The sequence below is a fragment of the Felis catus genome, chromosome D1 (genome assembly GCF_018350175.1).
Source record: "Felis catus isolate Fca126 chromosome D1, F.catus_Fca126_mat1.0, whole genome shotgun sequence".
NCBI classification, from domain to species: Eukaryota; Metazoa; Chordata; class Mammalia; order Carnivora; family Felidae; genus Felis; species Felis catus.
In genome coordinates, this window is record NC_058377.1 from 4,168,125 (window position 1) to 4,194,287 (window position 26,163).

Here is a 26,163-nt window from a genome sequence, read left to right on the forward strand (position 1 = left end):
ACCCATTTGATGCCCCTCCTAGGGCTCTGTGATCTGGGCTGTCTGGCCCTCTGCTCATGCGTGTGCAGGGGAGTGGGCTTCATCCTCCGTCTGGCCTCAGCTGCAGGAGCCAGGGCTAAACTTGACTGCGCTGGGTCCGGGAGCAAAAGGGAATTCTCATGTGCGCAGGGCAATATGGAAGCCAAGGAACTCACTAAGGCTCACGACAGAGGGAGGGAGAGAGAAGGGAGAAGAGGAGAGAGAAAAACGAAAATGGGGCCAAAAATCAAATCTGGAAAAATTGGTAGAAGTAGGAGGACACTCAGTGAGTTCAAGGAGAACAGGGAACACACGTGACTTTCTGGCTCTTTATCACCCCCCCAAGCCCAATAGGGTGATGACTGGTGATGCACAGAGGCGGCACAGGAAGTGCCTGTTGGGTGCATCAGTCAGTCAATGAGAAACTCATGGTTGAACCAAGAGGGAATGTTTAGGGCCAAGTCAAAGGTAAACTGTGTCGTCCCATCCATTCCTTGTGCCGATGTAAGTGGTACTTTTCAGATTTAAGGTTTTATCTCTAATTGTAGAATGTCAGAGTGCAGTACCACAGTGAACAGTTAGGGGAATGTGTTCTGCTGAAATCAAGCAGGAAAAAAGAGAAGAAGGAGACCAGACGTTTATTGAACATTTCCCATTCGCAAGCACTGTGTCAGTCATGTCGCAGGCATTGTTTTAGGTAATTATCGCAACAACATTTTGTGGGAGGTACTGGTATCCTAGTTTTACTGACGAAGAAACGGGCACAGAATGTTTAAGTAACTTTGTCAAGCTTAAGCAGCTTTTACTTATTTATTTATTTAATTTTAGAGACCGCATAAGTGAGGGAGGGGGGCAGCGGGGGAGAGAAGGGGAGAGGGAGAGGGAGAGGGAGAGGGAGAGAGAATGAATCTTAAGCAGGCTCCACCCTCAGCGCGGAGCCTGACACAGGCCTGGATGCGGGGCTCAGTCTCACGACCTGGAGATCATGACCAAGAGATCATGACCTGAGTCGAAGTCAAGAGTCAGACTCTTAACCAACTGAGCCACTCGGGCGTCCCAAGCTTGTGCAGCTTTTAAAACACTCTCTGGGGGGCGCCTGGGTGGCGCAGTCGGTTAAGCGTCCGACTTCAGCCAGGTCACGATCTCGCGGTCCGTGAGTTCGAGCCCCGCATCAGGCTCTGGGCTGATGGCTCGGAGCCTGGAGCCTGCTTTGGATTCTGTGTCTCCCTCTCTCTCTGCCCCTCCCCCGTTCATGCTCTGTCTCTCTCTGTCCCAAAAATAAACGTTGAAAAAAAAATTAAAAAAAAAAAAACTATATTAAAACACTCTCTGTAGTAGAACTGAGAACTGGCTTCTCCACCTCTACCCCAGTATGTTTCCTGACTTGCTCACTGATGAGAATTATTTGCAGTTCTTACTGAAAACATGAATTCCAAGGACCCGAATCTAGAACTTAACTAAATCAAGATATCCAAGAGTGAGGTCCCGAATTCTGTTATCTTTAACTGGCACCCTAGGTGATACATTTTTGGAAGCAAGTTTGAGGAACACTGCCTGACACTGTAATTATTGGTGAGAGCTCCAATATTTCTCGTATCCATGGAAGAAAGTTAGATACTTTAAACTATTGAATAAATTTCCTTGTAAAAATTCCTGGGAATAAGAGTGCACATTAGTTTGTAAACTTGTGCTTGTAAGAGAAACAAACTGTAGTTAGATGGAAAAATACTATGGTAACATTTTATTCCTTCAGGAATAGATACAAGGTAAATACTATTTGTAAAAGAAGGAAAAAATTTACTGGTTTGTTAAAAGGTTGTTTAAAAAGAACTATAAATAGTTTGAATTCCAATTAATGTTTCATAACATAAAAGGGTGGTTAATCTCTAAAAGGAAAACATTAAGGCTAATTGGATTTTTAAATCTGAAAATCCCACAGGGAAAGCCTTTTCTTGATTAAAAAATTTAACTCATTATACAGCATGCATTTTGGTCAGGGTTAGGGAAGGGTAATTAGCTTCCCATGGAAGATTCACTAATTAATGCTACGGCAAAATCAGGCTGTACGAGCCCTGAACTTGGAGGAAATGCAAAAATATTTATCAGGTGCAGTGGAATCGAACACTATAAATACTAGGATGATCTGTTTAATATTAATGCCTAAATTCTATTTTAAGATGGCTCCCACAGATTTCTTAAGTTTTTTCATGAATATTATTAAGTTCGCTATTTTGGCTGTGGTTTCGTCAAGCGTTATAGAAGTCTTTAAAATCGTAAAATTTAATAAGTACAACAAATTTTATCCTGGAAAATTGGTTTTTTTACAAGCATTTAAAAATATTGCCTGTAGTTTTAATTCATTAAGCTTCATTAAGTAGATTGGTTTATTGCCACATTGCCTAAAAATTCAGTATTTTATAGTTTCAAAAACTTCAAAGCACTTTATAAACATTATTTTGACTCTATAGTCCTATTATTTTTTAGGATTACTTTTTTTTTTGCAAAATGTATGTACAAGTCAATTAAAATCTGTGCATTGGCTAAATTGCTATGAGTAGTTTTTGATGGAACATATTCTGCATCAATTATTGTAAGTGCATGAGAGCCTGCAGCACAGCATTAAGTGACCCTTGGTGATTGGAAAGGGGACAAACTGCTCGTTTAAATGTTCTGTGCAGTTTATTTTCTGTAAGTATGGAGATTAAATTCTGTCACTGAGGGGCTTTTCTCGTTTTTTTTCTCCCATGTGGGGAGGGGGAAAGGGCAAATTGAAGCAGGCTCAGAATGTAGGGAAAGAGCTTCAAATGCCGGTACATCACACTGAGACTGTTAACTATTCTGTTCCGTGACTTAAGAGCAAAGTGTCCCTGGGGGCCCTTTGAGTGTTAAAATGTTGACCCAGAGGGGAAACCTCCAATTGGAGGGCAGCAAACTCAACACCTAGCAACGGGCCAAGTCCCTAGGACACCTTTGTGTTCTCAATAAACTTTAAGTTTTGTGTCTAGGGGGATTAAAGAGGAGGGGATGAATCCGGATTTGAGGGCAGAGTAAACTGCGGAAGTGGGAGGCACATGGGGAATTGGAGGCAAGGAGAAAATGTCTGGAGCAGGAAGTCTGGACCCAGGATTAGCCAGAGGGCGCCACAGAGCCTCGAAGTTCAGCCTGCGGCTGGCCTTATGTAGTCCTGTGGGACAGGGACAGCATTGGCTTTTCAAGGGTTGGGTTTCCAAGGGGGAACTCTGCTTCCACCTGGATAGTAGGCCAGAAGAGGGGCCCGGGAGCCGAGGTCATTAGTAAACCATAGCCCAGCACACAGGAAACGGAAGCCAGAGAGATGATGGAAAATGGCCCTGTGCAGAATGAAGAAAGATTACCGGGATTGGAAGTGAGTGATCTGTCCAGTGTGAACACTTAACGTGTCTTTTCATGGTACTGTGTGGTCTCTCGGGCTTTGGACCCCTTCACTAGCTTCCCCCAAGCATTTGGGCTGAGGAGGTCAGGGAGGAGGCCTGCTCCCGGAAGCTGTGTCCTCGTGTCCAGTGAAGCAGGGGTGGCCACGTACTTGGTCCTGTACGTGCAGCTTCTGCTGTTGTCATTTGTGGCTTGTGGACCTCTGGTCCCTTCTCTCTTAGCTCACTTAGGGCCCGCACGTCTCTCAGCAGCCTGTGACGCATCCGAGGTCACAGGCTGTATTCTGTTGTTGTAGACTGGGGTGTCCTCCTTGAGGGACAGGCGGGTCATGTTCTCCCAGCTACAGAGGCCCCTTCTCACATGCCCCCTCCCACCCCAGTCCCCCAGACTTCCACCGCCACACTCTGTACTCCTGACACTCATCAGGGCCACTTGGGGCCATCAGGGGCGGGGGTGGCAAGAAGATGAGAACCTTAGCGTCCACCTTTATCTACCGCTTTTGTTTCCAGGAGCAATAAATACACACAGAATGCATTCTTTTCTGAGATACATTTTAATAAATTAATAATGATTTTGTAGAATTGAAATGGGTTACTGCGTGTTAACACGGCTCACATGGACCTGAAGCAAAACTTCTGATTTTATTTCACATAGCATACAGCAAAGCCCACATTCCACTACAAGGCAAAGGAAGAAAATTACTCGTGTGTGCCAGTCCGGTATTCTGATAGCTTGGAGCACTACCTCCCCAAGGGGGAAGGTCTCTGAAACTGTTATGCTTTAACGGGGGACACAGAGGGTTGCAGGTCTCCTAAGGAAATTTGCAGTCACTGTCTTATCTATTATTACCTTTGAAAGGAAACACAGAATTAGACATTATAATTAAAATTCACTGAGAACAAGTAATCCCTATGCACTAAAAAATTATGTGGAAAAATGACTTTGAATCTATAATTTTACTTTCAAGAACCAACTACCCACGTATTATGCAACTGTACATGTTCTCCATAGCTGGGCAGGGCACTGTGTAACGCAGTCTGACTCTCCACAAGGCCTTCATTCTTACTTTTCTAAATACCAACAAAAACTGCCGTGGTAGAAATTATCTAACCCAATTTTCTCAGACTTTGAACATGAGAAAGATATCAAATATTACAAAAAGAATTAACATATACATTAATAAATAACTAAAGTACAACGTGATCATGTAAAATCCTAAAATCAAAATAATTTTCTTTGTACATGAAAATAAGTTGCAAAATGTACAGTTATAAGGGACCCACTCAGTAACAATTTAATTGTAGCAAATGTATTTTGCTTCATATATTGGCTCAACAGAATGTCCACTTACTGGATGTCTTACTTGTATGCAGGTACTGTGCTAATTGCCAGGTCCAGAAATGACGAATATATGTCCCTATTCCTAAGAACTTCCAACTAAATGAGGAAGACAGGCATGTAAAGAAATACTTACGCCACACCGTGATACTCCGAGAACTGTACTCTTGAGTTATCCCAGCAACCTTGTTACCCTTGGAACCCACAGCATAATTTGTTGAGCCAGTGGACAGTTATGGCAGGGAATGTTGTCAAGGTTAATGGGATGAATAATGCTACCCGATTCATACATAGCATTATCGAACAATGGCATCATCTCATGGAAGTTCCATGCTCTATCCAGTTGGGCCAACGGCATCGGTGAAGCGCCAGACTCATACCATAGGCTGGTCCTTATTAATTTGTGAGCAGATTGTCTTCCCAGTAACCACCAAGGATGTGACTGCTCTGATTTCTAATTTTTCCATACTTTTTAAGGTCTTTATCAGAAGTGTCTTTAAGAGCCTGAAGACCCTATCTAATGACAAATGATTGAAAGACTTCTTAAAATTTGGCTTTAGAATTCCTTTCCTAGAAAATTTGTGTTTGTGATAATGTTGATGGGTTAGGGGTGGGGGTAAAAGAAGAGAGACCCAGCAAGGCTCCAGCTCATATTTAGATGTTTAAGAACTAGAGAGCTGGTTAAGGGAATAAATAATGCCAGAATTATCAAGAGATTCGGCAGTGCTGGTCAGGCTCAACCCACCAAGGCGAGAGCTGCCAATAGATTTTCTGAGGCAACTGTACACGAAAAAAGGCTCGTAACCCCAGCCATTGTGGCAGGTTTTAAGGTGTTAATAAGCATTTGAACAAGAAGGAAAATGAGGCCTTGATTTTAGAGGAAGGGGAGACCCACTACGATTTGAAATACTTGTAGAGACAGCTCCCTAGGACCAAGGGCTGGAAGTTAGTACGGGGAGGCAACAGCATTTTGAATATCAAAGAGAACTTTCTAACAGAACTTTTCAAACATGAAGGCATTGAGCTCTTTCTTCCTGAAAGAACTGAACTAGAAATATGAAAAAAAAAATCGTCAGGGTGCTTTGGAATTTAGGGGGGCTTCTCTACCAGGCCAGAAGCTGTATCAGATTCCAAGGTGACTTTCAAGTTTGAATAGGAGTCTAGGAGTTAGAAGAGTTATCTTTTGCTAAGTGTGTAAGAGTATCATCCCGTGAGCATATTCCCTATTCAGATATTAAATCTGATGAAGCATCATAGTGCCATCAAATAGAACTGACTTACAAACACATGTAGTTTTTTAAGATATAAAGATACTTTTTAAATCACATAATCTTTAACTAGAATCAGTACATTTAACTATATAGCAACATGTGCAGCAAAATCACAAATTCAGGAGAAAATTTTAGGTACTGATCTTTCAGTTTCTATTCTCTGTGAAACAAATGTGCACCATTGGTAGGCGGAAGGAAAAATCCCTATTACCAGTGCACTGTAAATGTCAGCACCGTTTACAGACTTTTTCCTGAGTAATTAAAAAAAAGGAACAAAGAGCAAATTCCCTCCAACAAGAATGCTCCTGAAATGATGGAGTTTAAAACTCAAGTCCTGTAGAAACTGAGTACACAGGACCAGTGGAATCAAGTTACTTAGAATGCCCAGATGCTAAATAAATTGGAGGAGGAAGTCATGGGTCCTTGGTCAGAAAACTGTTGAGCCAAAATGTGTAAATAGAGCATAGAAATCTTTGGTTGTGCACTCCTGTATAGGAGTTAATTGGGCTGACCTTGTGCCACATGCCATGTGCCACTAGTCTTCGTGTAAATATGGCTTTGTGGAGTAAAGTTGTTTCTTACATTGGATGGAAACCTGCTTCCCTGTAAATTCGACACTTTTCGTTTCTTCAGTGTCCTCCAGAGCTGCCCACTGGAAGATGGTTTTAGTTTCAATTCTAAATATAAGAGTTTCCAAATACTGGATTCGATCACACTGAAAATGAGGACTTAAAAGTAACACTACATGTTCAGCAGTATATTTAATCATTGCATTTATTGCTTCCAAATCTCACACCGTAAATAGATGCTTTTCTCCATACTTTGATTTTTTGACCGTACACCTTGAGTTAGGTACACTACCCACATCCTCAGCCACTCTTAGTATCTGGGAAAAACAGAATCGTGTTGCAGGATGTGGTCACTCTCAAATAAGTCTCTAGCCCTCAAGGGTAGCATGTAGTGAATACAGCTGTGATAGAGTCCTCTTTCCCACCCAGAACCAGAGCTGACTGTTACGGGAATGGAGTTACTTGTGATTATGCAAGTATTCTTCATACTTCACAGTCTCACAGGCAACAGGTGAACAAAAGGTGGTCCACATTTTAAATCAAGTTTGCAGATCACAAGTGTCCATTGACTTTGAATTGATCTCATCTAAATGCTGAATTTAATTTTTTTATATATAATAATGCCATATAATTACCTTCAGTTGTAGAAGAGGTTACAATATTAGATTTTTTTTTGCATGCATAATCCAAGTGTAGTGGAGCAAACCAAATGATAAAGGATTTAGAAATGTTTAACAGAATTTTTCCACAAGAATGAAAGCAATTTGGATAATGAGCACAATTACTTTGTCTCTTACAATGCAACACTGGCTGAAGGATGATAATGAAAGGACAGCGGACTTTAAAGAAAAAAAAGGGACTCAGGGAAGAGGTCATAGATAAAGGGATGTTATTTCCTCTCACCTAAGCTTACAGACAGGAAAAACAGCTCTTTCTGGGGGTACTGAGAATGAACTTGAGAGATCACTGAGACTTGCCTGTCAGAGGTCCGGAACGGAGGGTGAGGCCAGAATGACAGACATGGTTCTCGGACAGTGAAGCCAGGGATTGGCAGGGTCAGGAAGGTGTGACCAGTCCGGTCATTGACCGGGTGTGCCGTGCCTGTGGTTGGGTTCCTTGAGGATTTGGAACACAGAGAACCATTTCTCAGTACGGGAGATAGATCAAATGAAAGCGCTGTCTCTACAGAAGACGCAAAATTAGAGTGAACAAGATCAGTGATTAGTGGAGCCAAGCCCAGCACAGACCGCGATAGCACCAAGGATCAAGAACAGGAAATAAAGGAAGAGTCTGGGGTTTTGTGACTAGACAGAGTACTTTTCCCTGGTGTAAAGGGATGGCAATAAGAAGAAAATGATTAGCAAGTAAACTGCAGCAATTGTAGAAAAAGGCAGAAAGCCTTGTGTGTTAGGAAGTATATTAAATGCAGAGGGAGCTAGGCTTGACAACAAGGATATTTCTAGAAACTTTACCATACACCAATGGCCAATGAGAAGATTGGTGGGCATCAGGATGAAAGAATAATAAAACAAGATCAGCAAGGGATTCTATTTCCCTTTAGTTTTTCCTTTCTGGAAAGGATGAACATTTCCTAGAGTCAATAATGAAAACATTTATTTTAAACATACTTTGATTATTTATGTATGCTTAAATCAACAGTTCATTCAATCCACACATAGGTCATCCACTGTGGTATGGTCTTTCTTAAATAATTGGTTTCCAAAGCCACAAATAGACGACACAAAACTGGTCATTGAATTTCCTGTTTTTCTTACACACACACACACACACACACACACACACACACACACACGGCAGAGCCAACTTAGGGAGAAAGGAAGACCACCAATCTGACAGAATGCTTCTCAGGCAACTGTCATCTGATTAGGGATTGTCTCTGATTTTGGAATTGGAGGGTAATGTAGTCTAATATCCTGTTCTATTCTGAAAAAAACATTTGAAGCTTATACAATAAATTTATATGGCATAATAAAAGGACCTTCATTTAGGTATATTTCCACTTTTAAAACCTAATATGGTTACATCTTTTAAACTTAGGAAAGAAACATACTCCTTTTGCAACGCAATCTTGTCACACCTGAGAGCAAGGATGATTGCTACTCTTTCTTTACTGGGGTTAAAGGTGATTAAACATCTTAATGGATACGGGTTGCGAATGCGATCAATACAAAAACCTAGTGAGTTTTTTAAATTTAGAAAATAATCCACTATGAATATCTTATGAAAATAGTAAACCCACACGGTGCTTTATAGTTGGGATATATCACCAAGGAAAACTGATATGGTACTAACTGAAGCACAGAAATTTCTTACTACAGATCAAATTTGGATATTTACAAATTTAAGAAATGCAACAAAATGATACACTTATCTAGGGATCAGATTTGCTACATCCTCAATTATGCTGGAATGTGGCAAGGATACAGAAAATGTTTGTTAGGACTACCATCCCAGAATCCCAAAACTTCACCCAGTGGGTTACATGTAAAGATAGACTGAGAGGGGGTGTAATTTACAAGTAGTCATTAAATCAAGAATGTTCATTTACTGGGCTTCAGCCAGAAAATAAGTAAGATATGCTGCCACCAGAAATCGAAACCAACCAGCACAGAGGACTACCAGAACCAGCAATTTTAAAAGCATTCCAGTAATTGCCAATGGCATTATGGCATTATAACATGGTACATTATGCTCCTAATGAAGAGTTGAATCGTAAAAAATGTCAAGCCATGTTTAGCGCAAGTTTAGAAGGCTGGGAAATACACTGCATTTTAGAAAAATTTCTGACCAAAAAAAATGATGATGAAAAAAGGAAGAGGGGCTTAAAAGAAGCTAAGCAGTGATCAGAAAGGACGGGAATTCAGTAACTCTTACACCTGTAGTAACAAGGTAGGCTTCTCACCTCTTTCTAACTTAATTTTCACTTCATATAATATAGTGTGCAAATAATTCACTTTCATTACCTACAGAGATTTTTTTCCCCTCTAAATAGTACAAATCTGTGAACACTGATTTGTTCTTACTAGTCTTTCACGGATAAATTACTCTCAAAATCAAGACATCAATGCCTATGAGTCTTATTTACATATGAAAATACTAAGTATTCTGGATTCTCCAGGATTAAATTATATTTGATATAATTTTTTGGTAAATGTATCTTGTATTTAAGTTTCCAGCAACCGCTAAGTCTTATATGCTATACATTCATAGTAATTCTCTAGCAGAAGGTACATTTTATTTTACTAAGAGGTAAAGACCTTTTTACCAGCTATTAGGCTTAACAGATTTATGGTAGGCTTCTAGAACTGGGATAGTTTTAGGATGTCTAAGCACATACGCCTTTCAGAAATGATTAGAAAACCATGGGTCTCTGTATTTGTTAAACTGAATCACCTGGCAGTAAAATTCCGTTAAGGCTCGTGGCATGGGTGAGACTTCCTCCCACTCAGATCTGCCACTATGGTAGACTTGTACTTCATCTGTGATCTCATCTGGTGCGTAATCGCCACCCAAGATATAAATTTTGTCTTCAATTCCAACTGCGCCTGCATTAAAGCCTGCACATTCAAAAGAGCCTTCACCCTTCCAGACACAAGTATCTGGACAAAAACTATAAACCTTATAGGTGGAAAGGTCACATATGTACAGTGTGCAGTTTACTGGGACAGCTTTGATTAGTGTCGCATGAAAAAACTGCCCAAACTCTGCTACAAGTTCAGACCACTGATCGGTGGTCACGTTGTATTTGAAAAAGCAATCAAGTGACGGGTTAAAGGCATCTGTAATCTCTACCTCTGACCCAAGAACATAAATGACATTTTGGCAGGTGCTCGCTTCAGGGTAGTATATGCCCCTGGGTAACGGGCTGACAGACATCCATTCTTTAGAAAGAGGGTCGTAAGACTCGACATCTAAGAGGCTTTTAATGTCCTGAGACCCTTTCGTCTTTCCACCTATGACAAATAATTTGTTGAGAGCCAGAACTGATGTATGCATGGTTCTTGGTGTCTTCATAGCTGATACCAGGAAGAAATCGTTCTTCACTGGACAGTAGCACCAGGTTTGGTCAGTCGCATCATGATAGGACTCTGCGATATGAAGCCGAACCGTTCTACAGCACGGCCCTTTGCACCCGCCCGTCAGGAATATCTTCTCTCCGTAACTAGACAGACTAGACCCTGGCAAGTCAATCAGGTGTGACTGTGGCAGCACTTTCCACGAGTCACTGTTTATATTGTAGCAAAAGGTATATTGGTCTCCACCGTTTTCCTCAGTTTTGTGAACAAATATGTATTTTTCAGTTGTGGATGGTCGAGCGTCAGGGAAGAGTCCACCAGAACCTTGCACACACTTAACAGCATCCATGATTATGTCAAAGCAGTTTGTGCTTTTGAGTAAACACTCTTCGTTGAGCAGACAGTTTTGAAGGGTCTCCTCGGATAACTGATGTAATCTAACTTTTTTAATCAAATAAGGCAGATGCTTTTGCCTTGATTCTAAGTTGTGTTTGGTCCAGCTAAGGACCACTTTCAGTACAGTCTCTTCTTCAGGGACATTCAGTTCATCGGATTCCAGACATTTCTGCAGTACTCCGAAGTTCATCTCTAGGAAATCACTGGATTTAAACAGTAAGGAAAAGTGGTGCTGTACAAAGTACAGCGCGTGGTCAAACAAGCGGGGAGAGCCGTAGCTGTCTGACAACGATAATAACTGTAAACAATTGACAAGGTTAATACTCTTTATTAAGAAGTCACTGCAAGCTTTGGCTAGGAAGGAAACTTGAAGAAATGATGACAACTGGAAGAACATTTCCACGTTATCATCCGTTATCTTGGTTTTCCCAGTGTAGGCATAGTCAAGAAACGCTTTTACTGCTTTGGAGGACAGATTAGTGATGGTGACGCTCCCACCGTCTCGCTCTTTCATGTTCACTTCAAACATGGCCCTGCAGAAAGAAAGAGAACACAGGAGAAAAGGAAAACAGGAGTATGTGAATCCGTGGTACTTTTCAAGGTTACCTTAAAGACGTGTCCTTTACCCTCAGGTTGATAGAATGTTTCACAAATCTCAGGTTTATGGTTATGCAATATATTTTTAAACCATCTTAATAAATTATTTGAATATCTAGCACAGTTACGTACCATATCATTTATCTTTAAAACCCACGGACCACGTAGCTACCACACTGCAGAATACGTACGTTATAGCTGCGGTACAGCATTTACCCCAAAGAAGGCTATATATAAAAAGATTCATATTTTGTAAACCAATTTCAATGCTCTTAAATATCATTCATAAAATCAGGGTAAGGTCTCTCTGATGGCTGAATTTCTCTTTTTATGAGTTAATTAGTATCAGCTCTGCAGGTGGTAAGTACAGATATTTAAAATAGATAGTGCTTTTGGGTTTAGGATTTAAAAGTATCTTTCAAATGAATTTTCAGTTTGGCAGCAGTGACACACGTGGAAGATGGGATACAGTGAGGTATCAGATGTCTCTAATGAGTCTGCCTGCGTGGAAAATCCACCAAACATGTCTAAAGAGACACGTTTTATACAGCACTTTAGGGAGAAAAGGGAATGTGATGTCATAAAGCTAAATGCCAAACCAAAAGGCTCAAAGTAGGTTTGTGAAGAAATAACCACTGAGAGATGGGGGGGGGGGGTCCTCAGATGTGAATAATCAGACCAGCCCAAGAGTTCTTCTGAGTTGTAATTTTTCCCCACCTGGCAGAGGTGATAGACTCTGAGGAAGTGGGAACTTTAGGGACTCAGTTTAAGCTAAAATATAAATTATGTGGAAATGGTTGGGCAGGAGACTACGACGTATGTATTTTACTATTGGTTTCGGTAAGACCAATCTTGCCACCCATTCCTATGTTAGTTAACATCATATCCAGAATCGTTCTCTTTTACACAGACTCGCTATGGCAGTTGTTGGTAGCACAGTGAGTGGAGGTCGAGATTCAAGAGAAAGAGCTATGACAGAGAAGCAAGGACTTCCAGTAGTTGGACATTCAGTAGGAGTGGAGATTGACTGGTTTGGGTTCTGGTATAATACTGCTTTGTGTCTGCACCGAATTGTCCAGGATATCTCCGTGAGCAGTGCTCCTCAGTGCTCAAGTACTCTGGGGGGAATACAATTTAGTTTTTTGGGTTTTTTTAAATGTTTATTTATTTTGAGAGAGAAAGAAAGTACAAGCAGGCTCCGCGCTGTCAGCCAAAGCCCGATGCGGGGCTTGAGCTCATGAGCTGTGCGATCATGACCTGAGCCAAAACCAAGAGCGAGACACTTAACTGACTGAGCCCCCCAGGTGCCCCTAAGCCAAATTATTTTTTAGAGTCCACACTAGAGGGTAATGAAAGCTGTTTAAGAAGCACTAGTATTATCCAAATGAAAAATCTGAGGAGACTTCCAAATATGGAACACCCCTTAGGAAAAGGAAGGACAACAAAACACCTTCCCACTGGACTGTTCTAATACACAACAAAATACGGTTACAAAAACTATACACATTATACACTATTTCAATAACGTAGATCAAGTCAGAAATGTTAAACTGTGATGATAATTACATTGACTTATGAGGACACGGATAATCAGGTTAGGGTAATAGTGAGAGCCTGGCCTCTAGAATCTGGCTGCCTGGGTGGGTATCGGGCCTATGTCACTAATTAGCTGTGTGACTTCGGTTGGGGGGGGGGGGCACTTCTTAACTGTGCTGCAAATTCTTCATCTGAAAATGGGTACACATATATCTACTTTGCTGAGTTGAGGAATGAGTTAATCAATGCAAAGAATTAGCTATTATTATCATTTTTAGAAAATATTTCCTATCAGATCCTGTGTATTTTTATCACTAGCTTCCACATTTTCTTTGAGAAGACATATGTAAGATCATCTTTCCATACTTCATCAGCTTGAAAGTTTCCAGTTAACATCGATCTTGAATTTACCATAATCATAAAGTGGCTATACAGTATGTGTGATTCCTTTTCAGTCTTCTCTCCATGACTTTACATCTCATTCAAAAACTTTAATTTTCCAAAATCATTATAAAGTACATTTATCATGCATTATGCACTTTCCTGCTATTTCATATTTTTCCTCCCAATATCCAGTAAATTTGATCATAACACAAATATTACGAATTAGTGGCCTTATCATATAAGGATGTAAATTATAGAATTTCAGTCTAAATTTGTTAATAGTTTTATATGAACTTTAGTAAACTCACAGTAAATTTAGTATTCCTTTAGTAAAATGCTATATATAATAAATATAATACTATATATAATATATCTAATCTAGGTCATTATAAAACTGCCATTTGTGTTACTTCAAAGCAGGGAGAAAAATTTTAAAATATATTGTTCTGTTTTCACAGTTTTTTTTTTAAATTTAAAGTAGATCCATAAAAGCTAGGAGTACCTGAAAATATTGTGGCCAAAAATTAGGTGCAGATACATTTAATTAATAAATAATTTCTGGGGCACCTGGGTGGCTTAGTTGGTTGAGCGTCCGACTTTGGCTCAGGTCATGATCTCATAGTTCGTGGGTTCAAGCCCCGCGTAGGGCTCTGTGCTGACAGCTCAGAGCCTGGAGCCTGCTTCGTTATGTGTCTCCCTCTCTCTCTGCCCCTAACCCACTCGCATTCTGTCTCTGTCTCTCAAAAATAAATAAACATTAAAAAAAAATTATTTCTCCATGAAGAGTAGAGGACTTCCAATTGAAATGCTTACATAGACTTACTTTGTTAACAAGAAAACACTGTAGGGAAATCAACTTGTGTGTTTACCAGAGTTTTTCCGTTTTTGCTAGGTTTGGAAACAGTAATAATAATAATAATAATAATAATAATAATAATAGGTTGAATATAGTGGGCACTGTCCTAATCATTACATATATATTATTTAAGTCTCATCATGACTCTGTGAATTATATTCTGTTTTTATGGTCTTAATTTTTACAAATCAGGAACCTGAAGCCTGAAGAGATTAAGTCACTTGCCTAAGGTCATGTCTGGTAGGTGGCAGAGCCAGGATTTAGATTGAAGGCATGTGTATTAAGAGGCCAAGTACTTAATCCCTTTACCATCACTTCCTCTCATGACGAGGTGGCAGGATGGGGAGGGAGCAGAATGGAGCTACCAGGAAGAAGACCCATGGAATACAAGAGAGCTGGGACACTGGTGGCACCAGGGTGTGGCAGAGCATAGGGACGAGGGCTCCAGTGGGACTGGGAGAACAGCTGAGGTTACAGGGTCAGAAGCAGACTCCAGTTAGGCCAGAGGCGCTTCCCCAGTGAGCCAGGTGTGGCCCTGGGCCACTGCTCCCATCCCCAGCAGGGGACCCCCCCCAGGGGTAGGGGAGTATCAGTACACTTTTAGAGGATTCGCTCCAGAGCAGTAGGGGTGAAGTCTAATTAGATGCTGGCAGTAAAACAGGAGTTAAAGTAAGGATTAGTGTATTTACATCTTAAATCTTACTATGTTTTTACCAATTTTATTTACTAGAGATTTAAGGCCTGCTTACTTTGAATACAAATCACTTCCAAAACCGAATAGAATGCAAATACCACAACCGGGATGAAGTTTATGGCAGTATGACTGGAGGGCTGGAGGCCAGGATGTCACCAAGAGAGGTCTGTGTGTGACCAAGAGGCCTCGCGGGATGGTATGACCGTGAAACAGCTGCGACCGTAGCAAGGTCATGCATCCAACACTTACCCTTGCAGACTCCACAACCACTGTCACCACAGTGGAATCGTACAGGCTCATGACTAGGACATTCTATTCAGAACCAAATTCTATTCAGAAGGTTGCCTAGAATCAGAAAAGTTGGGTATTCTCCAGAAATGCTTCTGGAGGTACTTTTCCCCTTTGTCAAACAAAGAGAGGAGAAACTTTGAAATATCTGTATGAGCCCCCCCTCCCTGGAATAATCCTTGGATACAGTACATGACTGAAATCCGTTTTCCTCTCAGCCTCTTTGTTTTCTTTGAACTATACTTCCATATTTTATCCATCCTTTCCTCTTTTTCTAAATGGCACAGTGCAAGAATTCCCCCAAATAAAATGGACTCTGGATCAAAACAAGGTTTTTTTCCCCCCTCCCCCCCCCCCCCCCCCCCACAACATTTCAAAGAACCAGTGTCCAATACAACATTGGGAAATGCTGATCTGGGAAGACCTGAGTTTTTAAAAAAGGTAGTCTTAAATTTTTATATTCAAAAATCATTAGTTAATCTAGGTTATAATTAGCTTTTTTTTTAAGAATTAAAAATTACCACTGCATGCTCCTGTAGGGGAGAAATTCAGCAGTTATGACAAATAAGTGTAATAACACAAAATCTGAGTCACAGACAAGGTACAGTACCTGAAAAAGTCACTGCATGCTGCTAAGACACAACGATGACATGGGATTGTTTCATCTTTCATGATTATTTTGAAATCATAAAAGACATTTTGTTCTCTAAAATTCTGTAGTACACTTAAGATTTTCTGTCCATGATCTTCAGACACAAGGAAGTTGTTTTTCTTCTCAGATGGAAGTCCATTACATGAGTTTCGTTGGTTGAGATGATATGAATTATCCATAGCCAATTCCAATTGTTCTTAGAACTGGAAAGAAAAACAATCACTGATGTAGTAGAGTCCTGACGAAATTTCAGATCCAAAATTTGTTTAATGTCAATTACACAAAAATTCTAAGATCATAATAAACCTTGATCTAAACATTTGTTTTCATGAATTTCTTTTGAACTTTTATAAATATTGAGCTCACTAGAAAATAAAAGACTATATTAAATTGAGGCATAAAGTTCAAGCCATACAATTGTGTCAAATAGCACCATTTATAATTTTTATATATAGCTCATATAGGATCTCCCCACATGACTAGTCTTGTTACACATAAGAGGTATTATTTTATAGTAGCCATCACATGGTTATATACCGAACACATCCCTCTGCCCTCCCATCCCTTTTCTTCTGGTAGCATAGCTGATGTTAAAGTATCGATCTTGAAGCATAGCCTTCTGGGGTTCAACTTTCAAGACAGAAATAATTGAAAAAGATCAGCATTACACTGTGTTAACTAGTTAGGGCCTTTAGAAAGGAACAAAAAGGCAAGCATTGATACATGTTGGCCTGTTTGGATACCTTTTCTTTTTGTTGTCTGATTGCTATGACTAGGACTTCCAGCACTATGTTGAATCAAAGCGGTGAGAGGGAACAACCTTGTCCTGTTCCTGACCTCAGAGGAAAAGGTCTTAGTTTTTCCCCATTGAGGATGATGTCAGTCAGCTGTGAGGTTTTCATAGATGGGTTTTATGTTGAGGTATGTTCCCTCTAACCCTATTTTGTTGAGGGGTTTTCATCAGGAATGGATGTTGAACTTCATCAAATGCTTTTTCTCCTTCTCCTAAAATGATCCACTGGTTCTAAAGCTTTCTTTTATTAATGTGGTGGATCATGTTGATTGATTTGTGAATACTGAACCACCCCAGCAGCCCAGGAATAAATCCCACTTGACTGTGGCGAATGATTCGTTTCAATGTATTGTTGGATTCCAGTCGCTAGTATTTTACTGAGAATTTTTGCATCCATGTTCATCAGGGATATTGGCCTGTAGTTCCCTTTTTTAGTGGAATCTTTATCTGGTTTTGGTATCAGGGTGATGGTGGCCTAAAAAAATGAATTTGGAAGTTTTCCTTCCATTATATTTTTTGGGAAAGTTTAAGAATATTAACTCCTCTTTAAATGTTCGGTAGAATTCACCTGTGAAGCCATCTGGTCCTGGACTTTTGTTTGTTGAGAGGTTTGTGATTTTGGACTCAATTTCCTTGCTGGTTATTGGCCTTTCAAATTTTCTATTTCCTCCTGTTTCAGTTTTGGTAGTTTCTATGTTTCTAGGTATTTACCCATTTCTTCTACATTGTCTAATTTGTTGGCTTACTGTTTTTTAGAATATTCTCTTATGATTGTATTTCCACGGTGTTGGTTGTTATTTCTCCTTCATCAATTGTCATTTTATTTAGTTCTCTCTCTCTCTCTCTTTTTTTTTTTAACCAAGTTGGCCTATTTGAAAGGACAGAAAACAGTATAACTTCACTAAAAAAGGCCTTTTAAGCATGCGATCAAAAATCTAAGACAGGTGAAGGCCAGACAACTGTGACTTTGCCAAACTGCAGATTCAATTCTATGCAAACAAGTTTACCCACCAAAAAGCAAGGAAGTGGGAAACAGGTTTTCTACCCGTTCAGAGAAACTTGTCTAGTAGCAAACTAGAAATGATTCCTGAGTCTTCAGAAAGGAAAAGAAGCCTGAGAACTAGGGAGCCAAAGAAATAGGGAACACTGATTCCCTTAGTATGTTTTTATCCCAGTTATCTAGTGCTTTGCAAATCATCCTCAACTTAGTGGCATAAGACAACAGTTTATTGTATCTCGTGGTTCTGTGGGTTTCGTTGGAGCTTCTTGCTCTGGGACTTTCATATACTTAGAGTCAGATGGGAGCTCTGGCTGAGGTCATCTGAAGGCCTGACTGGGCTACAGGTCCAACATGCTTCCTTCCTTCCCATTCTGGATGCTTCAAATGGGATGGCTAGAACAGACGGTGTCTGTCTGTGTGCACTCTGTCCATGTGGCCAGCCTATACTCCCTCATAGCATGGCAGTGTCACGGTGGCTGGGTTCTCCCAGAGAAAGCGTTTCAGGCCCGGGTGGGAGCTATATACCCAGTGGTCCTACAACATCAATTAAAGCTCTAGGACTGAGTCATCTACTGCTCTCTTGTCCAATATAGTAACCATGAGCCATGTATCACTATTTAAATGTAAATTACCTAAAATTAAATTAAATTAAAAATGTAGTTGCTGCAGCCATATTTTAAGTAATCAGTAGCCATATGTAGTGATGGTTACTTTTACGTGTCAACACAACTGGGCCATGGGGTGTCCAGATATGTGGCTAAGTAGTGTTTGTGGGTGTGTCCGTGGGGGTGTTTCTGGAGGAGGTTAACATTTGAATTGGGAGAGTAAGTAAAGCAGGCTGCCCTGCCCTCCCCCCGCACCCCGTAATGTGAATGGGACTCATCCAATCCATCCTAGAACAAAAGGCCAAGAAGGAATTTTGTCTGCCTGCCTGGATGTCAAGGAGTTGGAGCTTCAGGCTTCCTGTCTGAATTGAGTCATGGATGGTAATGGTGCTGTCGACTCTCCTGTGCCTCCAGCTTGCGGGCCGCAGATCTTGGGATTTCTCACACTCAATGATCATGGAAACCAACTTATAGCAGATCTGTCCGTCTATGTCTCCACCTGGTTTCCTTCGAGAACTCCACCAACACTTGTGGCTGTTCTGTTGTACAGCAGAAATGCACAATATTTTCCTTATCACGGAAGTTCAGTTGGATGGCTTCTGTAGTATATGAAGGAAGAACAGTGTGTGCACATGCATGAGAGAGCATGTGTGTGTACAAGCAGGGGAGTAATAGGATGGAATGGGCAGTATTATTGGAGAAGTAAGTTACCTGCAGTAATTCAGTGAGCAGTGTTCTAAAGTAGTTGTAAGTAGGGAGACATAATAAGTGTGGGTGTCAGGAAGGGAGAGAGATAATTAGAGGTATACGGTCAGTTCTGAAGAAAAGGCAGGCAGAAAACAGTTGTATTGGTCGGAGGTCTCTAGAGAAACAGAGCCAGTGAACCTACAGGTTATAAGCCTGTTGGTTTTGTGTAGACACACATGTACACACATGCTGGTACTTGTGTGTCTATAAAAAATAAGGACTTGGCTCACAAAATTATAGAGGTCCCAGGATCTGTGGTTAGCACGCTGGAGACCCAGGGCAGCTGGTGGTGTAAGCTCCAGTCTTAAAGCTGGGCAGCCTGGAGAGCTGGGAACAGCTGACTTTTTCAGTTTGAGTCCAAAGGCAGCAATGGTTGTCTCAACTCAGCACTCGGGTAAGGTTTGTGTTACTCAGCAATTTTGTCCTATCCAGGTCTTCTACTGATTGGATGAGGCCCACCCTCATGAGGAAGGACAACCTGCTTCTCCCAGTCTGTCTGTCCAAGTGTTAACTTCATCTGGAAGCTCACTCAACAGAAACACCCACAATAATATCTGACCAAATGTCTGGGCACCCTATGGCCCCATTAAGTTGATATAGTAATTAATCATCACAACACTACAAATCTTAACAATGTTAACAATATCTGACCATAGATGGAAAAGAACATATAACCCAAGTTAGAGTGGGGTGCACAGAGAATTGTGTAGGGCTGCCACCCCAGGAGTAATTCTTCACCTCGCAAGGCATGCCTCTTAAGCCACTTGTAAAACTCTGTTATTAAAATTATGGATATTTTTTCCTAGTCCTTTTCTAAGAACTATAAAGTCACCCATTTTCCCAGGGCTGCGATATAATGTGAGCAGTAGGATGAACAGGCTTCAGAATTGGAGAGATGAGCTCCGTGCTGTTTCAGCACTTGACTTGTGAAATATCTGAGGCCAGGAACTTCTGGTCTTTGGTTCTCATTTTTTCCTTCTGTAAAATAGGGACAAACTGTACCTGTCAGTCGTTGTACTGTTGAGAAGAGTGAAGATAATACGTACTTGAGCATTTAGTATGTGCTAGATAAGTGGAATTTGGTACTTACTTTCTACCAAAAATTTAACACAACAGCCAAGGAAATCACTTAATCGACATTAATCAGGAGGTTTACATTCCTCACGTGGTGGGGAGAAGAGTGAGAGAGGCAGCTTTCTAGTAATTGCTAAGCTGAAGAGAAGAGTTGAACACAAGTGCTGTCACTGTAAGAGTTTCTCTGAAGTGCCAGATCAGTGGACAGAAGACATAGCCCTGCTTGAGACTTGAGCCAGCCTCTCCTACTGCCTCCGTGACACTGGAGGGAGAGGCCAAGGAGTGCGTCCACTACATAAAAGAGTACACGGGGCAGAGAAGCAGGCATGATCTATATAAGAGAGACAGACGTGACTTAATGCTGTGCAAAGGGTCAAAGCATCTTCTCAGCCACACAGTGAGACCAAGGTGTATCTCCTGGTCTGTTTCTCACGTCTAGCAGTGGGCTGGTGCATCAGTGATCTGTAACAGCAATGCAGGGTGTCTGCTCGTCCTGCCTCAGAGAACCACAGAATTGGTTGGGAGATGCAGTCCGCATCGCCTAGACACCCCCTGGAACTGCTCTCAAATCTCATCCATTTAAAGGTATGTATTTAAATCTCTCTGACAGAGGAAGTTAGATGCTGAAGATTGAAATACACACTCATCTCCTATAATCTTAGATTCTTCTTGGGTTGTAAAAGTTCTTTCAAAGTTTAGGATGATAGGTGTTGACAAGGCTGTGTGATCCACATGGGATAATGTAAAGCAGAGATTGCTACCCTGACCTTCAAGCTGTCTAGTGAGGGGGAGATGGAGGGAAGGAGGTGGGTAGATACTGAACACAACACTTTCATTCTGCATGTGATTATATACATGTGCGTGTGTATCTATACATACAATTAACTTTAAAAAATATTTTTAGGGGCATTAAAAAATACCTCTATTTTCCAATTCTTTAATGTGGCCATGATTACCACTGGAAACTACCAAAGTTTAAGTAATATACTGATTCCACCCGCCCCCCCCCCCCGCCCAAGCTCTGTTCGTTATATGTTTCCGTTGAGATGAAGAGCATCTCTACTGCCCAAGCCAGACACTCAGAAATCCTCCTCCACCAACCATATCTATTTTAAAACCACCACCTTTTCTCCACCCCGCTGCCGTTCTTCAGGATGAATCTCTCACTGTTCTCACTTGAACTGCTGCAGTGCCTCCACTCGGATCTTGCCTCCTCTGTGCAGTTTTATTGAATATCCTCGGGGCTTCAAACCCATGTGGGCATTGGGCATATGAAGATAAATGGGTCACAGGATCCCTGCTCTTGCAGGCCTCCAGGCCAGTTGGAAAGAAAGAAGTAACAAATGTGATAAGCGTCAAAACTGACATGGGAAGAGTATCAAGGAGGCAGGAAGGACAATCTCAGACTTGCTCTCAGGGAGGAGGAGGACAAAGCAGAGGGGAGAGGATGAAGGAAGACATTCTGATGGATGTGGTACTGGAGATGTTAAAGAAAAAACGAAAGATGGTTACCGAAGAAGGTGAGGAAGACATTTCCAAGAGAAAAACATGGTAAGTGGAGAGATAGGGATGACAGAGTTATCACAGCCCCTTGGGAGAGACACCATGTTGAGGACCAGAGATGGGGCAGATAAAGCTGAAATAGTAAACAGCCTGGCTCACGTGGTCTTGCTACCATGCAAGGGGCCTGGGTTTCATTCTAGAGGTAATGAGGAATATTTAGAAGGACTTTAAATAGGAGAGGAATTGCACCATTGGATTTATATTTTAGAAACATCATTCTGCTAGGAATACAGCAGTGAGTAACCAAGATGTGGCTCCTGTTCTCACTGCACTTACCATCGAAGGTAGCATTCACTGGTATGAGTAATATCAATTAAAAAAATCCAAACATTGTTTTTTTTTATTGGATAAGAAATTTTCGTTTTTGTTAAGCCACTGAGATGTGTCTATTACAACAAATAGGATTATTTTAATTAATGCATATTAATTTTAATCCCAGCAACTCAAGTATATTTATTAATCTAAATATCTGTTGATTCTTTTGTGTTTTCTGCATAAAAAACTACATCATTTGTAGCCAATGGGGCTTGCTTGTTCTCTTTACTGTTTTTTTACAGGCATTATTTCTTTTTCTTCTACTACAGAAGTAGCTAGGATCTCCTGTACAATGTTTAATTAAGGCAACAACAGTTTGTAATACTTTTTAATAAACATGTGTGTATATATAATTTATATGTAATTTTTTATAGCTGATTATACATATATAAGGAACTTGTAACTTGTGTTAGATTAAATCAATCATTGAGGATCATAATTCATGGATAAAAAGTGAGCCCAATGATATAGTATACAGTAATTTTTATTTCTATGACTAGTAATATAAGTAAAACTACTTAGTGGAAACTTTCAAGTATCAAACTAATACATTAGCATTATGCATAGGCATTCATTTTGGTAAAGTGGTTAAAAGTTAAAGGCTGCCATGGTTACTTCATATAGAATGGCTTCATACAGAAGCTGAAATTTCCTATTTTCTTAACTTGGTTTAAGCACATTTAAATATGTAGACTTTATTTAATCATAATAATTATAAGTGCTATTGAAGAGAAAGGGTGTTGGAAAGTTTATGAAAGGGATAGGGGAACTGAATCCACAAGATAAGTAAAGCCACTGAAATGGATACAAATCAATCAAGAAAAATAAGTAGAATCAGTAGAGAAAGAGGGCTGAGAATAGAACTCCAATGATAACTAACCCTAAGGGAAAGACCGTTTAGTTGAAAAGAATTATTCATGTAGCACCTGCTACCTGCCAGGTGACAGTCTAGATGAACTGGAGATATAGTTGAAAGTACAATTTGTGGAAGACACAAGGTGAGGAAGTTCTACAGCTAAGGAAAAACTCACAAAGAGCAGGGACAGAAATGGAGGAAAATTAGGAGTGGTGATGGAAAGCACAGGAAGATAATTTCATGTAGGAAGTAGTTACATCATCCAAAGCTGAGAAAGGTTAGGCAAGGTAAGGACTGAAAAGACAATGTTGATCATTCGGAGGTGGGGTGAGGAGAGGTCAGATTATAGTAGTTGTAAAAGGGAATACTGGACACAAATTTGTATAAATTATTTTTTAAAGAAGTTCAGTGAGGTAAGGACTAGAGGAGTAGGTGGATTCTAGGAAATTCTGTTGTCTTTTGTTTGAGATGGGAGAAATACACTGAGGAGAGAGTGGCAACATGGGGACAATCGAGATAAATGATGACAACAATCTACATTCGGCACCTACATCCATACCACAAAGCACATCTTTCCGGACCTTTAAACCAGTACATCAAAGAACGATACTATATGGTGAAACTTCCATTTCTGTTAACAGGTAAACATTGATAGGCAAGTAAATGGTTAGAGACTCTTAACTTTTATAGTTATTGAGTGATATAACAAGCCTGAAGGTACTAGAATTTATAGTAAGTAATTTATATAGTTATTTCATTCAGCGTTTATAATTTAACTTTGGTAATAATGACTGTTTACAAAATGGGAAGTTGAGGCTCAAGATTGAATTATGAGCATAAAGATGTAAAACCAGTAGAAACCTGCTTAACTCAAAGTTTATACTCTTTTTAATGCTCTTCTGGCCATAGATATTAATATTAAATGAAAGCATAGAGTCCTTTTCATGTGCCTAAGATCCAACCATAAATGTACTGGCCAAAAAAGTTACCACGGCAGTTTAACATCATTCTGAAAAAGAAAGAGATACAGGATAATAAAAATAGCTAACATTTATAGAGCCAGTACTTTGTGTCAGGTGCTGATCCCTGGGTTTCACACAGTATTTAATTTAATTCTTATAAATATTACTCCTATAAAAACAGTGAGGCTTTGTCTTCCAGTAAGGTGGAGTAGACATGCTTGGCACTATTTCTGCTGCTAAAAATGACTGAGAACCCTGGACACATATAAAAACTTATATCATAAACCTATGCAGATGGTGAAAGGTGGAGAGAAATAGGCAGACTGGCTAGTGAACGTGGGACCCAAGAACAATACAGTGGTGAGTTCCTTGGGTTTTATTTTTGCCTAAGATATCCCAGATACTGAACAAGTGGACAACACGAACACGACTGGGCGGGCACATGCATAAAGAGCTTCGAGAGAAACCTGATCTCTTTAGCCATAGGACCAGGGGCAGGAGCAACCTAGTAAGAAGAGTTTTGACAAACATGATGGAAAAACTGACTATCTACAGGCACTCACGTCAGCAAAAGTGGAATGGAGAGCCTAGCATCCCACCCCTCCCAGGATGTAATGAGATGCATCAACTCTCCTCTTCCTAACCATGGGAAGGCAGAGTGGGTAGCCAGTCCAGGGGTAGCAAGTGTCTACCACTTCCCCTCCACCATCAGTGGAGGTCATGTGACACATGGGATCTTGGATTCCACCCCTACCTGGAAGTAAAATGGCATTCCTCCCTGTCCTTCCTGGGGTGGAGCCAGAGGCCCACTGAAGATGTAGGACTTTTCACTGCCAGGGGATATGCCCCTCCCTCTCTCAGCCAAAGTGGTATCAGAGGATGCAAACAGGGGAGCCTGAACTCTCAACACCATCCAGCAGTAAAAAGAGCCCTTCCTATCCCAGATGTCCAAGAGGTGAGGTGGAAAATCTGGACTTCTATCTCAACACAGCAGTAATGAGCTGGTGGCCTTAACAGAGCAGTGTCAGAAAAGACCCACCAAAATACAAGATATAAATAGGATCTAGAGTCTTATTATGAAATATCCAGTATATCCCCAAACCATGAATATATCAAGTTGAAAGAGAGAAGAATCAACAGACACCGACACGGGACACAGATGTCAGAATTATCTATCAGGAATTTTAAAGTAGCCTTTACAGAGATGCCTCAGTGAGCAATTACATAGTCTGTGTGATTTCGGTTCTTTTAAGTCTTTGGAGGTTTGTCCTGTGGGTTAGGATACAGTTACTCTTGCTGTATGTTCCATGGCACTTGAAAATAATGTGGGTTCTTTTGTTAGGTGGAGTATTCTATAAATGCTGATTAGATTATATTCGTTAATGGTGTTGAGTTCTTCTGTGTCACTTCTGTCTTCTTGTCCTATTGAGAGAGAAGTATTAATGTCTCCAGCTGTAAAAGTAAATGTGTCTATTTTTCTTATTGGTTCTTATCAGTTTTTGCTTCAGATATTTTGCAGTTCTCTTGTTTGGTACATAGACAATTAGGTTTGCTATGTCTTCTGGGTGGATTAACACATAATATTCCTCTCTGTCCCTCATAATTTTCCTTGCTGAAGTCTACTTTATCTGGTATTAATATAACCACAACCGTTTAATTACTGCTTGCATAGTGTATATTTTTTCATCCTTGACTTTCAACCTACTTATATCATTCTATTTGAAATGAATGACTTATAGGAAGTGTATAAAGTTGGATCATTTAAAAAAAAGCCTACTCTGCTAATCTCTATCTTTTAATTGACGTATATAGACCACTTATATTTAGTGCAGTTATTGATATGGTAATACTTAGGGCTGCTTTTTGGTTGGTTGTTTTATGTTTGTCTATTTTTAATTTATCTTTATTCTTTCTGCCTTCCTTTGGGTTACTTGAACCTTTTTAAATTCCATTTTGATTTGGCTATAGTGACTGAGCATATCTCTTTGTATGGACATCTTAGTGGTTGTTCTAAGTATTACATATATATGTGTGTATATGTGTGTATATATACATATGTACACACACACACACACATATATATTATATATATGGTGTGTATATAGTATATAACAAATACTTGTGTAAACATTTTACCAGTGTCAGTATAAAGTGTATATGCTTTACACTCTTTTACTTCCCTTTACTCTCCCTCATATCCT

General features: G+C 40.3%; 1 protein-coding gene and 1 long non-coding RNA gene across 3 annotated transcripts in view; one reads left to right on the forward strand and one right to left on the reverse strand.

The window, feature by feature from the left end:
• The window catches only part of LOC109491765, a 48,145-nt gene extending 22,956 nt beyond the window's left edge, over positions 1 to 25,189 (forward strand). Inside the window, exons 3-4 of one of the 2 annotated variants that reach the window (XR_006585875.1) lie at positions 19,625 to 21,817; positions 23,469 to 25,189. This is a non-coding gene — a long non-coding RNA (uncharacterized LOC109491765). Of the gene's footprint in view, positions 1 to 19,624; positions 21,818 to 23,468 lie in introns of those variants that run through there. The other variant, XR_002736034.2, reaches the window with a different exon arrangement.
• KBTBD3 (kelch repeat and BTB domain containing 3) overlaps positions 3,964 to 26,163 on the reverse strand; it is a 38,617-nt gene continuing 16,417 nt past the window's right edge. The window contains exons 2-3 of the mRNA XM_011286329.4: positions 16,006 to 16,250; positions 3,964 to 11,573 (exon numbers count right to left, since the gene is read on the reverse strand). Of these exons, the coding sequence (XP_011284631.1) occupies positions 9,971 to 11,573; positions 16,006 to 16,226 (1,824 nt within the window). The 5' untranslated portion in view covers positions 16,227 to 16,250 and the 3' untranslated portion in view covers positions 3,964 to 9,970. The remainder of the gene's footprint in view (positions 11,574 to 16,005; positions 16,251 to 26,163) is intronic.